This window comes from Hippopotamus amphibius, chromosome 1, assembly GCF_030028045.1.
Source record: "Hippopotamus amphibius kiboko isolate mHipAmp2 chromosome 1, mHipAmp2.hap2, whole genome shotgun sequence".
Classification (NCBI taxonomy): Eukaryota; Metazoa; Chordata; class Mammalia; order Artiodactyla; family Hippopotamidae; genus Hippopotamus; species Hippopotamus amphibius.
In genome coordinates, this window is record NC_080186.1 from 26,830,660 (window position 1) to 26,847,456 (window position 16,797).

At 44.2% G+C, this 16,797-nt stretch overlaps 1 protein-coding gene across 2 annotated transcripts in view; it reads right to left on the bottom strand.

The window, feature by feature from the left end:
* CSMD2 (CUB and Sushi multiple domains 2) overlaps nucleotides 1-16,797 on the bottom strand; it is a 629,134-nt gene that overhangs the window by 505,197 nt on the left and 107,140 nt on the right. For both annotated transcript variants that reach the window (XM_057744228.1, XM_057744218.1), the window contains exon 3: nucleotides 6,660-6,772. In XM_057744228.1, coding sequence (XP_057600211.1) covers nucleotides 6,660-6,772 — 113 coding nt within the window. The remainder of the gene's footprint in view (nucleotides 1-6,659; nucleotides 6,773-16,797) is intronic.

Below are 16,797 nucleotides of genomic sequence, written 5' to 3' on the forward strand. Positions count from 1 at the left end.
ATGATGGTGAAGATGGGGCTTGGCTGAAACATCGGGCAGCACTGCACACAGTAGGCACTCAATATATATCAGCTCAATGAATGAAACAATCTCTACTATCCACTTTATGTGTGATGCCTCTCTGGGCTCAGTTTTTCAGGTGGACTAGTGGTTCATGGGTGGGCTTCAGGGCATCTGAATTACATGAAAAATAATATGGAAAAGTGTGTGTGTGTGTCTGGAGACAGTCACAGCTTTCATGTCCATGACCCCAAAGTTTACGGTCTGCTGCACGTGTCACTAGCACCATTAGCCCTAAAGCCAACATCTCTAATACAAAGAGAAGAGGCCATGAAAAGACTAAACTCCTCGCATTGGCTTCATCAGCTTAACCCACCAGGGGACAGGGCCCGCGACCTCCTCCCCATGCAGTGGGCAGTCTCTCTGGCAGTGCTGGAGCTCAGGAATATGGGGACTCCTCTGCTCCTTCCCCACAGAAGTCAAGGTCTATTCCTAAACCCAGACACACCATGAACAACTGGGTTGAGAATTTTAAGCAAACTCAGGAGCCAGGGGGCTGAGGTGGGGCTGGGATGGTGACCTATGCAGTAGCCATATCTTTTCCTCCATCTCCTGAAGTAATCCCAGCCTGGTGAGGTTAGGAGGAGGGTGACTTCATTCATTAGCTGACATTAATCAAGCACTGACAATCTGCCTGTCCCTGTGCTGAGCACATCATGTGACTTGTGTGTTCTCTCCTTAATCTTCACAACTCTGTGAAGTACTATTCTTACCCTGATTTTACAGATGCAAAGGCCAGAGCTCAGAGAAATGAAGTAACTTGCCCAAGGTAACACAGTCAGTGAGTGGCAAAGCTGGGATTTGATTCCAGATGCATTGGAACCCAGAAGCTGAGGTCTTAATCACTGTACTATGCAGCCTCTCCCCTTATGGTGACCAGGGAGTTGGCAAAAATAAGTGTTCCTCATCCTTCTAGATTCCATGTGGGGATAATAAGTGCTTTTGATCTTTAAGGAAGCCTCTTATATTTTTGAGAGTGAGAACCCAAGATGATAGTTAGATTTAACTAAACAGAAATACCTGTTTTTAGATGTAGATGATTAAAGAGATTTAATAGACTGAGACCCAGCAGTCAGAGACGGGCTCTCTTACACAAAAGTGTCAAGAGTGACTGCTCAAGACTGATGCTGCTAAAATGCAAAAGGTGCAACCAGGATTAGGCATTAAAACCTGCGGAGACTCTAATTGACATTTCTGATCTGTTTATAACTCTTGTTTATCTGCTGATCAGCCTGTTAGAGACAGAAACAATCCCATACAATCTCCGAGAGTCACGTGTGGAGAAGGTGTGAAGCCCAGGGGCTCGGGTGGGAGAAACAAGGTTTAAACAGCAACAAGACTAGAAACATCAGGGAGAGACACAAGGGAATGGGGTGGAGGGGAGGAGGGGGCACATGGGGGAAGTAAGAGGCTTCCACACATTGAAAGACAGACAGAAGGACACAGTGAACATTGGAGAATCAGAGACAGAGGCACCACAACCAAGACAAGCATTGCTGAATTCCAGAGGGATTGAAAAGTGAAATGGAAAGACAAAATGCTAAAAGAATGAGAGGACTATCTAAATGACTATTTAGCTGATGTTGGCAAGGCCTTTCTAAGCATAACACCAAAGGTAGATTATCAAAGAAAAATTAAAAATTTAAAAATTTGTGACACAAAAATTGAAACTGCTGCACATCAAAAGGAAACATAATATTCACAGCCTTAATATGCAAAACCACTTACGAAAGGGATAAGAAAAAAATACTAACACCCCAAAAGAAAAGCAGGCAGAGACAGGGACAGGCAATTTACAAAATGATCTACAAAAGGCCAGAAAGTGATGACAGGTGCTCAGCCTTCCCTTGTCATCAGAGAGACGCAAATTATAACCACAAATGAGATTTCAACTCACCCATTTTAATCAATGAAACTAACTTAAAACTCCCCAACGTGCAATGTAGGTAAAGAGCGGGGATGAGCCCTCCTACACCCTGTTGGTAGAGGCATGCCCCAGTAGAACCTTCCTAAAGACACCGTGGAAATATGCATTAGAACAGAAAATCGACACACGCTTTGACCCAGCAGTTGCACTTCCAAATATTTATTCTAAGTTAATTACATGAGGGTTTAACTTGCATGTACAGGATGTTCTTCACTTAAATGTCCCCATGACTGGTTAAATAATTGTGTTACAGGCAAACCACAATGGCTGCCCCACTGATATTCGTTAGGGACAGCAAAGCAGGGCTACTTTTATTAACGCAGAAAAATGTCAGCCTCATTAACCAGACTACAGAACTACACATACAGGCTAACCCCAAGTGCACATGGGCACGTGTGTGGGGGTGCAGAGAGGTGTCAGATGGACACTCACTGGAAGGGCAGAGGTGAGGCTACATCCTCTGCAGCGGGTGGGCAGCCCGAGCTGGGCAGAGCAGGACAGGGGCAGTTCTGGGCATCAGGAAGAGGAGGAGGAGGAGAAGAATGGGGCCAGAGCTCCTGGGGATTCAGTGCTGGGAATGAGGATGCCAGATAGAGCAAATAAAAATACAGAACACTCCATTAAAATTGAATTTCAGAGAAACAACAGGTTAAAAAAATTTTTTTTAGTGTAAGTATGTCCCATGAAATATTTGGGATGTCCTTATACTAAAATTTTTCCTAAAAATTTGAATAATTTAAAATTCAGATTAACTGGGCATCCTGTATCTTATCCGGCAAGCCTGGCTGGGAGGCTCTGGACATATCTCTTATCGCTTCCCTGAGATGACCCAACTCATCCAGGCGGAGCACTGAAGCCAAGGTAGGCTCCCTGTGTCCTCCCTGCCTCTGACTTAGTTCCAGTCTACCTGCCTATGAGAGGGAGTCACTGATCTCTGCCCTCCTCCAGGAGTTATGCAGGGTGTGCAGTGCGGGAGAAGAGTATAGTCACGTTAAACTCCTGGCCATCAACTAGCCTTAAGCCGAACACAAAACTCTTTTGAGTCCCAGCTCCAACATCTGTAAGATGGAGATAGCAACGTCTGTCCATGGGGCTGTCTCGGGGATTAAACTAGATAATGTATGTAAAGTGCCTGGCATACAGTCAGCGCTTAATACAAGTTGATCCCCTTCCCTCCTGTCCATGGCTGCAGCCCACACTCTTGCCCCCAGGGATTACAAATCAAGCATCTCCTGTCGTCTTGGGCGTTTTGACAATTGGCCTTTTTGATCTTTTCCTTGAAGCGGCAGCAGCTCTGAGCTGACACCCTTCACCTGACTTCACCTTTCTCCCAAATCCCTAGCAGCAGTTCAGTTCCTTATCTGCACTTTTCACTCTCCCTAGGAGGGTGGAGGAAGATGAGACTCCCTTTGATAGCAGGGACAACAGCCAAGGGGAGCTACCAAGAGCGGAGCCCTGATGACATTTAGAAACGGGTCCCGCGACACCGGAAGGGTGGATGTGAGGCGGCTGCCCTGATTGGACGCAGCCCGGGCTGATGCGGGGCTGGGAGGCGGGGGGTGGGGGGGTGGGGGTGGGGTTCTCTAGAGCCTGTCTGTCTGTCTGTCTGCTTGCTGGAGGCACAAGTGACTAAGGAGGGCTCTGCAGTGGAGGGAGGGGCTGACTTCTCTCCCCGAGAGCCAACTCTTCTTCATCTTTTTGACCACTGGATCGCCCCCTCCCCCCAACGAGGCCCGGAGAGTTTAAAAAATCTACCCAAGGCCACCCAGTTATTCAGGTATAGGCTCAAGAAGCTAGTATTCATCCGTAAATCCCTAAATACGGGGTTATCCTGTGTCTTGCTGAGAAGTCCAGTGGTAGAGAGGGCCCAGGACCGCTGTGGATGGAATATGTCCCCGGGTCTGTCCGCAGCAGTGCCTGCCCCTGCAGGGCCCTCCCACCTCCCCTCCCTGCCCCTCCGCTGTGCCTGTGCCCCCAAGTCAGTGCAATTCACACTTCTCCGGACGCACAAATTGCCCTGTGGTCCAATCCTGAGCCAGATCAGCAGGGATGGGTGATAGCCCCGGCCGTAGCTTCCCTGCACCTGCCTCCCTGCGAGCCACGCTGCCAGGCAACACAAAGACAGAGCCACACAGGCCGCAGAGTTGGCAGAAACCCTGCCCAGGTGATTACAGAGAGAGTCACTCAGCTACAGCAACCTGTTTGCACTGTCCAGGGTTTGCCTGGGCCTCGCCTGGAGCCTTTCCTTTCTCGGTGCCGATGACTTAGAGACCTGACACCATGAAGTAGCCAATGGAGGGCAGGCCCTTCCTTCTGTCCCACTGGTCCTTCTCATGTCTGGGCTGCCCGCCACCCCCACCCCTGGGCCAGGCAGCTGGGAGGAGGGACTCACTGGCCTCCACTTTATCTTAATGATTCGTGACCTCATTTGAATCACAGACCCTTCGTGAATCTGATGGAAGCCCAAGCTCAGCCCTGTCTAGGAGGATTTTCTGCAACTATAGAAATGTTCTCTGTCCATGTTGCCCAATATGGCAGCCACAAGCCACATGTGCCTACTGAACACTTGATCGGAGACTGGTGCAACTGAGAAACTGAATTTTAAATTTTATTGAATTTTTATTAATGTAAATATAAATAGTGGCTACTGTATTGGATAGCACAGCTCTAGACCAGGGGGTGATCAAATTTCTTCTGTAAAAGGCAAGATAGTAACTATTTTCGATTTTGCAGGCCATGTGTTCTCTGTGGAAATAACTCGACTCTGAAGTTGTAGTGCACGCAAACAGTCATAGAAAATGTCAGCAAATGGGTTTGGCTGTGTTCCCGTAAACTTTATTTACAAAAACAAGACAGGAGCTGAATTTAGCCAGGGGAGCCGTAGTTTGTTGATCCCTGTTCTAGACCCTTCCAAGAAAAAAATACACATATCCTTACACATTTGGAACGTTGCCTCTAATTACAGACCTTTGATGCCCTACCACAGATCTCCCCATGAATTCCAGGCTAGAACTTCTGATTTTAAAGGGCTCTATGAATATACCTTCAACTCTGCTCTGCCTGATGGAGAAGTGCTTGGCATGGCTTCCCAGAGTGGGTAGTGTGGTCAGGGTTCAATAGGACACTTTTTACCTAAAACCTCATGAAAGTCCAGGCCTCAGACAAGTATCCACAGAGACTGCTACATGAGGACACCGTGCGGGCCCAGCTGGGTCCCCCTGTGTGTCAGCCCCTCCTGGGATCTCTGCAGCCACCAACTCTAGTGTCAATGACTCATTCCCCCCAAAATCCCCAAACACAGCCAGTCTGCCCAAGGCCCACGTATCACGGAAGAAGCTTCTGAAGAGGCCTCTCTTAGTTAATCGAGAGGTGGTAGCTCAGACTCGAAGAGACGTAGATTGGGCTCAGAGCCAAAAGTTCAGGTTGAAGACAGAATCAGGATGACCAAGATCACAGGTTGGCTTTTGGGAGGAACTCTTTGTTTTTTCCCTAGAAATTGCGATATCCCAGAAGACTTCAGTTTAAAGATAGGTAGGTCTTTTCAGGAGCCTTCAGTTAAAGCAATCTGGAGCTATGTCAGAAGCCCTCAGTTAAAGGCATGTGAAACTTTCTCTGGAGCTTTCTTAGTACCTTAGTTAAAAATAACGGAGACCTTCTCAGGAGCCCTCAATCACTTAGGTTAAAGCACCAAACACCCCTTACCAACAGGGGTGAATTTTGCCAAGGGAGTTAGGATTCGCCCTCTTTCTGTGGTGTACTCCTAGCCAAGACAAAGGTGGTATCTATTTCTATATTGCTATAATTCCATTCAAGAAAGCATCACTTATTCTTTAAGCTCTTAGAGGCAAGAGGAAGAAAGCTTTTGAATAACTGGCATGCTTTACTTGGGTGTTATGTCACTACTGTTATTAATTATCATTAACAGTCTTAAAATATGCCTATTAATGATCTCAACACAAAATAGCAGTGTGGGTCTTAGCCAAGAGCAGCATAATTACCTATTAATGAGATGTAAATTTCCCAGGGAAATGACAGTGATCTAGATGTACCACCTTCTGAACTAACATAATAAAGTTAATAATAATAATAGTGTATAATCTAAAGATATTAGTGTTAATTTGAATGCTAACACCATATTTAAATAGGCTGAGAGAAGTGGAAATTATTTGCATAACTCAAACCAAGAAACCCTAATCTGTGCTATTAAGGAAAAATTGATTATCCTTCTCTGAATGATATAAAGCTGAATCTTCGCAGTCACCATAGTGAGCAAAAAACTTTTTCAGCTACTTATTTTACATCTTTTATTTAGGGTTTATATCTCTCTTATTTCCAAAACCTGAGGTACCTTATAATACAATGAAGCCCAAGAGAAAACACAATTAAAAAAACAAAAACACAACAAAACTCAGTTAAGGGGAGAGAAGGAGACGTTACCAGGCCCTCAAGATAAACAATTGCAGCTCAGCTCTGATTTCAAGTCGCAGTTTCCTAGAAACGCGGCAAGCGCAATTTAAGTAACTGAGTTACTGGTTAGTAACCAGCCTCTTTAGAACAGGTACAAGCTCTGAATCTGAGGAAGTCCTTCCCAGCAGCTGAGAGCAGCGCAGCCCTGCCTGTGGCTATTACAACCTCACACGTGAGGCTCCCGAGGCCCGGCCGAGGCACCTACCTTCGTAGCTGGCATGGAAGCCCTGTGCGCTGACCGCATAGTCACTGATGAGGCGCAGAGAGAGGGTGGTGGCCGCACTGACGATGGTGGCTGGCAGCTGAAAGCCTGTGAGCCTGAAAGACAAAGAAGTGAGATGGAGGGAGGATGACCCCTTTGGGAACGACACATGCCTTAAGCATTTATTGAGCACCTGCTGGATGCACGGTGCTGATCTAGGCACATAGAAGGATATGAAAGAAGTCAAATGCCAGGCATATGCAAGATGTTTAAAGTTAATTTCCAGCAAAGGTAATGGAGACCAGTCACAGAAATATGGGGGGCTACTCCCCTGAAGCCATGGGCAACCCCTGACCTGCAGGCCTGCTCATTTATGGCCCTTCTTTTTCTCCTCCAGTTTCTTCTCCCGATTTATCCAAGCAGGACCCAACAGGCCCTTCCCAGAACAGACTCCACCCCCCACCCCATGTCCTCTGCCTGCCTCTTGTCTGTAGAAGAACTGTAGCCTCCTAGACCGTCCCTGAGTTCCAAACAGTACATTTAATCAGAAAAGTGAGAAAATGCAGAAAGAAAGGAAAACAGTCAAGCAAGACAAAATAATAATAGCTTAGCCATTAAACAAAGTCAAGGACCTTTAGTTCCTCCTCAAGGGCGAGACAATATTCTGAGCCACGTCCTTTGAGCTGTTTTGCAGATACTGAAACTCCCACCAGGTGGAAGAAGTTAACTATACGCTGCCCATAGCACATATATCCCCAGAAGCATTGGAACCAGAAGATTGATGATGTTGACTCCCAATTACCTCACCACCAACCAGTCAGAAGAATGTCCACAAGCTGATCACTTACCTTACAACCCCCTTCCCTTACCCTATCTTTAAAAACCTTTCCCTGAAAGCCTTTGAGGAGTTTGGCCTTTTAAGCACTAGCTACCTGGACTTCTTGCTTGGCAGCCTGCAATAAACCACAACCTGGTGTCTGTAGATTGCTTTTACTGCGTATGGGCAAGTGGACCCAAGTTTGGTTCAGTAACACTGACTCTTCCCTTCCTGGCTAAGGTCCTTTGAAGCTCTGGGTAGACTCTGCCACAAATTTACAGTGAATAATCACCAACAGACACTATTTCTTCACATACAGAGGAAAATATATCCAACTCTAAGTAGCAGAATGTGGATGCTTCTTATCATAGACTTGATTCTTTAAAAGGAATAGGTCTACCGCTTTTATAGAAATGGTAAGTGCTTATTATTTTTAAAAGATGAAAGTAAAAAATAAAAATCAATGCAATCTAGAAATAATCATTCTTGACAGTTGACATATAAAGAGATGGAAGGATCAGTAGTTCGGATCATATTCAATGAAATAATTTCATACAAATGGGATCACATTGTATGTGCTTTTAAAATTAAAATGCTTAAATTTTTTTCCTGCGAGTTAAGTAAAGAGAAAGAAACAGGGGTGAAACAAAAGGAATTGTTGAGCCTGAAGTAATATGTTTTTAGCACAAGAGAGTCGTTTTTAAAAGATTCTTCCAATGATAAAAGGATAGAATAATGAAGCTTTCACTGAACACTTGGGAACATATTTAAGGAAAGAAGTTGTCCACTGCTGGGCATCCACACATGCTGGTCCCCACTGGTGATGTGATTGTGCGCAAAGGTGGTGGTGGGGTGGCTAGGCTCCTTCCTATTTTTGTCCTTTATCCCCATCTGAGGCTTATCTACCATCCCCCACCCACAGCAGGGGTGAATTTAAGGTGGAATTTAAGGTGTACCTTTACCTCCATTTTTAAGTAGTTTGGGATATCTGTGGTGTTCCTGGATCCATCTCTGTACCTCCCATTGCTATATAATATCTGGATGCCCACATGTCCCCTGGAGGGCATGAGTACTGGGTTCAAACAAATTAAATCAGATATTTGCTAATGCCCACCATGAAAAGCCTTGTGCTGGGTGAAGCTCTTGCCCTTCCCACCATCCTAATCTTATAGGATTTATGTTAACTCAGAATAAATTGAAGGAAAAGAGAAGGAAAACTAATCAAGCTGTAAAATGGGGGACCAAATAAGTTTCAAGGTCATCTTCTCTTCAGATATCAAAACACCCAGCAAAGGATCCCTACAACATCTCGTATTCTCTCCCTAACCCTGTCCCTGTCTCTCTGTCTCTATCTCCCTAGCTTTCTCACACAGGCAAAAAATGTATATGTCAAATATTGAAACTATACATATTAGAAGGAAACAAATTATTTTTAATCCTCTTATATTGGGGAAGGTCTTTCTAAGTGTGACATGTTAAGCGAACTCTTTGGCTTCTACCTGCCCATCACTGCACAGAGTTCTGACATTCCCCACCCGCTCACTCGCTACAGAACTGGGCAAATGACCAATCATGGCACATCTCTCATCTTTAGGGACTGGTTCAAGGCAGGGAGAAGAGGGAGGAGGACATAGCCCAAGCAGAGTCATTTTGAGTCCTTCCATGGGATATGATATACAGGCTTCGAGAGTCTTTTATTTGGGGATTCTAAATCATTAGAATGTAAGTTCGGGACTGCCAGCAGTTCTTTTTATCATTACACAGAGACTATCTGCTTTAGAGAAAATAATATGTCATATAGATATAGACATAGCTCAACAGGGAGACGAGAGACAGAGCCCTGATGATATACTGTGGAGATCCTAATCCAGCCGTGCAGAAAGATGTACCTCTGTAGCATCCAGTCACATGAGCCAACATTCTTTACTTCCTTCCTTCCTTTTTCTTTTCCCTTCTTTCTTTCCTTTTCTTTTCCTTTTTTTTTTTTTTGCTCAAGCAAGTTTGATTTGGGTTCTATCTCTTGAAGTTGATTGAGTACTGACGGATACAGCATGAAACCCCACATGCCTTAAAAGAAAATATTGACTGATTTAATTACATGAAAATTAAAAGCAAGTATGTGGAGCAAAAAAAAAAAACCTGTATCACTACCAAATGTAAAAGAGATAGCTAGTGGGAATCAACTGCATAACACAGGGAGATCACCACGATGATTGGTGATGACCTAGAAGAGTGGGATAGGGAGGGTAGGAGGGAGGAGCCTCAAGAGGGAGGCGATATGGGGATGTATGTATAAATACAGCTGATTCGCTTTGGTGTACAGCGGAAACTGGCACAACAGTGCAAAGCTATTATACTCCAATAAATATCAAAAGGAAAAAAAAACTGTAAAAAAGAGAAAGTGCAGAGCGGGAAGATTATGGATAATATATATGACAGGAAGAGGGTTAGTGTTCATAATCTGTAAAGAACACTTACAAATCAATATGGAGAAGATGAACAGGGAAGGAGGAAGAGGGCAAAGCATACAAACAGAAACCGAAAGATGCTTCAGCTCATGAATACCAAAAACATGAAACTTCAACCCACAAGACTCATTTTTTTCACCCATCCGGTTGGCAAGTATCCAGAGTTGGCAAAGGTTAAGGAAAATAGAGCCTATAGTTACCAAAATGATAATAAGGAAACACCACAAATTATATACATACATTGGATAAATTAGATGAAATGGATCAGTTCCTTGAAAAACACAAACTACCATAGCTTTCCCAATAAGAAATAACTCATTTGAATAGCCCTATAGCTATTAAGGAAATTGAATTAGTAATTTAAAAACTCCCCCAAAAGAAGTACCCAGGCCCAGAAGTTTTCAATACAGAATTCTACCAAATGTATAAAGAATTTACAACAATTCTGTACAACCTCTTCCAGAAAACACAGAAAGAGGGAGCACTTCCAAACTCATTTTATGAGGCAAGTATTACCCTGATACCAAAACCAAAGACAGTACAAACAAAGAAGACTAAAATAAAGACCAGTACCCCACAGAATATAAACACAAAATGCCTTAAGAAAGTATTAGCAAAGAGAATTCAGCAATACACAGAAATAATTATACACCATAACCAAGTGGGGTTTCATTCCAGGGATGCAAGGCTGGTTCAATATTTGAAAATCAATCAATGTAATTCACTATATTAACAGGCCAAAAGTAGAAAAATCACATGCCCATATCAACTGATGCAGAAGAAGCACCTGACAAACACTCATCCCTAATTTAAAAAAAAGAAAACTTTCACAGACTCACAGACTTAGAGGGTGGGCTTGTGGTTGCCAAGGGGGAAAGGTGAGGGGGAGAGATGAATTGGGAGGTTGGGAATGGCATATCCATGCTGCTATACATAAAATAGATAATTAACAAGGACCTACTGTATAGCACAGGGAACTATATTCAATACTTTTTAATACCCTATAGAGGAAAAGAATCTGAAAAAGAATAGATATATGAGCATGTATAAATAAATCCCTTTTCTGTACACCTGAAACTAACACAACATTGTGAATCAACTATACTCCAATATAAAATTTAAAGAAACTTTCATGAAACTAAGAACAGAAGGAAACTTCCTGACTTGATAAAGAGCATCTACAAAAATCCTATCGCTAACATCACACTTATGGTGAAAGACTGAATGCTTTTCTCCGAAGACTGAGAAGAAGGCAAGGATCTAACAATCCAACTGGAAAATCTGCAAAAGATACGAAAAGACATTTCACTAGAGGGGATGTATGGATAGCCAATAAGCACATGAAAAATGTTCAACATCATTAGCCATTAGGGAAAGGGAAATTATGACCATATGAGATATTACTACACACCATTAGAACAGATAAAAATAAAAAGAGTGACACCACCAAAGACTAACAACGATGCAGAGCAACGGGATTTTTCATCCGCTGCTGGTAGAATGTAAAATGGTACAGACATTCTGGGAAATGGACAATGTCTTTTTTAAAAATACTATGCATACACTAGTCATACAACTCAGCAAGCACACCCCTGGACATTTGTCTCAGAGAAATGAAAACTGGTGTCCACACAAAAATCTGCCCATGACTGTTCAGAGCAGCTTTGCTTGTTTGTTTGTTTTTGGAATAGCCCCAAACTGAAAACAACCAAAATGTCCTATAATAGGTGAATAATTAAACCAAATTCAATATATCCATGCCATGGAATAGTACTCACTAATAAAAAACGAATGGACTGTTGATATATATAACAACTAGGATGGATCTCTAGGGCATTATGCTTAGTGAAAAAAAAAAAACTTATCTCAAAATATAATGTAGCAGATGATTCCAAGCACATAAGATTCTGGAAATGACAATATTAAAGAGATGGAAAACAAACGAGTGGTTGCCAGGGGTTAGGTTTGGTGAGAGGAAGAGGAGTAGGGTGATTATAAAGGAGTAGAGTGAGGGAGATCTTTGCGGCAATGGAATAATTCTGCATCTTGACCACACTGGTGGTGACATGAATCCACACATGATAAAATGACACAGACGTATGCACACACATTGCACCAACCTCTATTTCCTGGTTTTGATGTTGTGCTATATTCACATTAGGTGTACCCATTGGGGGAACCTGGGAGAAGGGTACATGCAACGTCTCTGTACTATCTTTACAACTTCCCGTGGATCTATAATTATTTCAAAATTAAAAGTTTTTAGAAATCGTATATGTGGTTCACAACATTTTTATTGGACAGCACCTCAGTCCTCCATTAGATCTCACATAAACTCAGTCTACCTAAGTTGAGCCTTGAGATGCTACTTGGTCCTTGGCGGGCCCCTCCGTTCAGCTACCTCCTGTTCATTTCAACCCCAACATTGTCCCCGCCCACCACCACCAGACACACACACCTGCATCCTTGGCTGGGTCCTTGCTGGAAATGGGCTGACCACCAGAACCACAGCCCTGGCCCCCAGGCCACAAGTCTCTTATTCACTGGCTTCCCACCAACTTGTCCATGCACCAGATATCCTTCTCCACCCTCAGATATTCATGTATGATGATTCCAGACTGCTGATCCCAATGGACCCTGGTATCAAAATACCAAATTATCTCCAAAGGGGTCAGACCTCCCTCTGGATCTGACCTTCAGGCCCCATCCCAGCTGGCCTTCTTTCTCTCTGCCCCCAAGTGGGCCCAGTTCACAGCAGCTTCATCTTGCCTCTCACCCATGTGCACCAGAATTATGCCTCGGGTGCGCTTCCCAGACACTCAACAACATACAGCTTCACGGAGAAATCTCACACTTCACCAAGGCATGACAACGTCTCCCCTGAAGTCATCTCTGGAAATGGCATTCTTCTCAACAAGTAAAACTTGTTGATTTTATTCCCCTAGCTAGTTCCACGATATTTTTGAGCTGCCATTAAAGCTTCCTAGACACCACTTTCTTGGTACTATATTGACACAAGCTGCGAAGAGCTAATATACACTGTCAACAAACAATTACAGTTTTATCACTTGCAATATATGGAATTGCAGCTTACTAGGCATTTTCTCTAATCAGATCTTTACCATTGCTCTGCTCTTTCCCAGGCTTGGGAGATAAATTCTAACACGGAGGGTTCCTCAATGGTGCTATAGCTGGAGCGGGTGGCAAGCTTGAGTCTCCACATCTGGATACCTGCATCATCATTCCTCTGCCCTACTGCCTGCTCTTCCTTCACTCACTCCTTATTGTTGAATCGATTTCAGACGAGCTGATGACCCCGCAAGTCAGGAAGAGTTATCATGCTACATGTCGGAATAAGCAAATAAAACTTTCAGACTTTCCCATCATTTATCTGACAAGTCTAAATACTATATTGAAAGCAATGAGGTATCGTTCAATAGTGCAACCCAGACTTATTAGAGAAATGGGGTAAAATGATGGCAAGAAGGGCAAGAGGCTCCTACTGCTGTTGGTTATCTTCTCGTTGACTCTAAAATGTGTGAACAGCTTTTGCAAACAGGTGGCATGGCCATAGATAGAAGCTAATATGCTTCTTTTGCTTTATCAAGGCTTCTTGTCTTTCCCACTTCCCCTAGACCCTTCTGTTGGCTTTTGTCTCCCTGCCCAGAGGAACCAGGAGTCTTGGAAACTGGTGATGCCCATGACCCCAAATTTCTCACTGTCCCAGTTCGGAATCCACCACTGGCTTCTGACTGTCCTTACAATTAAGACCAAAATCCCTAAGGAGGCCCACAAAACCTGTATGGCTCAGCCCCTGCCAGATTCTCTGCCCTATATCCTGCCTGGCTCCGGCCCCTCCAGTCTTCTTTAGTCAAGGGTGGGGGCAGTGGTCAGCCCAGAGTGCAGGCAAAAAAGGGGCGCATTTCCTGTGGAGAACTTGAAAACAATACTAAAGCAGACTAGGAAAGTCCACTTGTTATCACCATAAGTCTGCACTCCAAACAGTATCAGTGATAAAATCCTCTTCCCTACCTCTCTCCTGCCCTCCTCAATACACGGCTAGTTTCAGTTCCTTCAATTGGCAAACCCCACCCCCTACCCCCATCCTCAGGGCCTTTGCACATGCTGTTTCCTCTTTAGAACACTTTCTCACATCCCCTCCATCTATTTGTCTGCTTAACCCCTTCTCATCATGGTCTCATCACAAATGTCAACATTATTTTCAGAAAGGTACATTCCTCACCCCCAGACTAATCTCTGTATTTTGCATTCTCAAAGGTCCCCCTGGAGGTCACTGCTACTCTTCATGCATCTCCAGCTTTCCTTCCAGACACTGGTGGAATGGCCCCTCCCCACCCTTGCTGAGCTCATGCCTAGCCATGACACTGGCTTTGCCAGGGATGTGTGGGCAGCAGCGAAGTGTGCTATTTCCAGGAGGGAGCCTTAAGGAGCCTGGGTTCCTTTTACATGATTCCCCTTCCTTTTTCCCTGCTGCAGTGATCCTGGGTCTCTGTGACATACTATTTCAATATGCAGATTTTTATTACTATTCAGGTATGATGAGGGTAACAGATGAGGAGACAATTGCCATTGACAAGATAATTTGTTACAGTTCCCAAAGGTGGGCGAGGGGGCATGCCATGCCACACAGGGCCACACGGGGAAGCACCAGCATTGGTCAGGATGTAGAAGAGCCTGGCCTGGAGGAAAATGTGAGCAAGAGCCTTAATTGGGGTTGCCATGGGGGAAGGAATGGGTGAAACAGGGTAAGCAGGTGACTGCCCTCAGTTGTCTGACACCTGACCCTGGGGGACAGTGGATTAACAGGTAAGAGCTCAGTAAAGGATGTAAGTGGACTCCGGATTGGCTAGTTTGCATATAAAAGGCTCACTCCCAGAAGAGTAGTTTGCTACATCTTCGAATTACTAACCATGAGAGGGGCTGCCTCTCCTGAGTCAGCAAAGTCCCAAGATGTCAAAGCATCAGAAAATACAGAAAATATTTGTATTATTTGTGTGATTAATACACACAGTCATACATGGCCCATCCTGACTATTATCCTTTTCTTTTCTTTGCTAGCATTTGTCACAGTTCCTAATTAGATGTTTATTGGGGTCAATATTTTTATTATTTTTGTGATTATTTTGTTCAGATCTCCATGAAAGCAGTGGCTATGTTTGCTTTGCCCATCCTTGTCCAATTCCTTGTATACAGTAAGTCCCCTACATACAAATGAGTCCTGTTCCTAGAGCGTGTTCTTAAGTTCAATTTGTTCTAAGTCCAACAAAGTTAGCCTAGGTACCCAACTAACACAATCAGCTATATAGTACTGTACCATAATAGGTTTATAACACTTTTCACACAAATAATACATAAAAACACACACACACACAAACATTTTTAATCTTACAGTATAGTACCTTGAAAAGTACAGTAGTAAGTACAACAGCTGGCATACAGGGCCTGGCATCGAGTGAACAGGCAAGAAGAGTTACTGACTGGAGGAGGGAGAGGAGGTAGGAGATGGTAGAGCTGAAGGATTGTCAGCAATGGGAGATGGAGGGCAAGCTGTAATTTCACTCACGCCTGACATTGACCGCACAGGTTCTGGTTCCTTGCTGGATTCAATTCTATCTACACTCTTGAAAAAACAATCCAGTGATGTCTGGGTAGTAGCTCTTTTTATCATCATAGATGACACGGTAGCACTGGATTGCATTCTGAAGGGCTGCTGCAACTTTTGTGTACCATTTTGTGTTCGGGTCCTGTGCCTCAAAAACTAGCAGTGCTTCCTCAAATAAAGAAAATCCCCTTGCCATTTCTGAGTCATGAATCTCTTCGATTCTTCAGTTACTTCTTCTTCCTCTTGTCTCTCTTTGTCCTTTCTCTGGGCCTCCAATTCCTGGTGCTTCTTAGCACTACCAGCTATACGACGGCTGCTTTTACGCTTGCTTCCAGACATCTGGGCTTGAAATAAAGATACTGTACAGTACTGTGCTCTATACAGTACTGTACAATAAAGTACACAAAAGCACAACCACTTGTAGAGGATGCACGTACGTGACAATGTATGCCAGATGTGAACTAACTTATGTGACTGGACATGTGAACGCACATTTGCATCTTTGAAAGTTCTCAACTTGAATGTTTGTATGGAGGGAACTTGCTGTATTTATTTTTGAATGAACGAATGGATGATTATCTATTATTTCCAGAGGCAGCTACACAGTGTCACAGTTCATCCTGATGCTGCCAGGATGGACAACAGGAGGGGAAGACAGAGGGACATGGTCTAAGTAACAGTTACTGACTCCGGAAATCTCCCTACACCCATGAAATGGGGTGAGATACAAGGAAAAAACAGCCTGTTCTGAACATCCCCAGGAAGAAGAGGGGCTTTTAAGGGGGCTAACAATAAGAAGGGACAGAAGGAAGTGCAGAGAGGGTGGTGGGGAAGCAGTAAGCCCAGGTGGGAAGGTGAGACTGTCCCAGGCTCAGACCTACACCCTTCCCTCTTTGTGGAGACTGAGGAGGGGGTAGACCCTTAGAGGGGAATTGCTTCATGGGGCACCTGGCGAGGCTGGACTGTCCACAAAAGTGCAGGTACTCCCCCACCCAAGTTTGGCATGGATGCAGCTGAGTTGGTACTGCCCACCTGCAAGAAGCACTGAGGCCTCGAGCATATCAGTAGTGGCCACTGTGGCCTGACGACCAGGGGACATTCCTGAAATGCTGAAGTCTGTGAAAGACTTGTTTGGGGGAACCCCAACAATGGCTGAAATGGGATTTCTCATCTTCATGAGTGGGGGGCTCTAGATCAAATTTTTTTTAATGCAATGATATGACACGCCTTCCA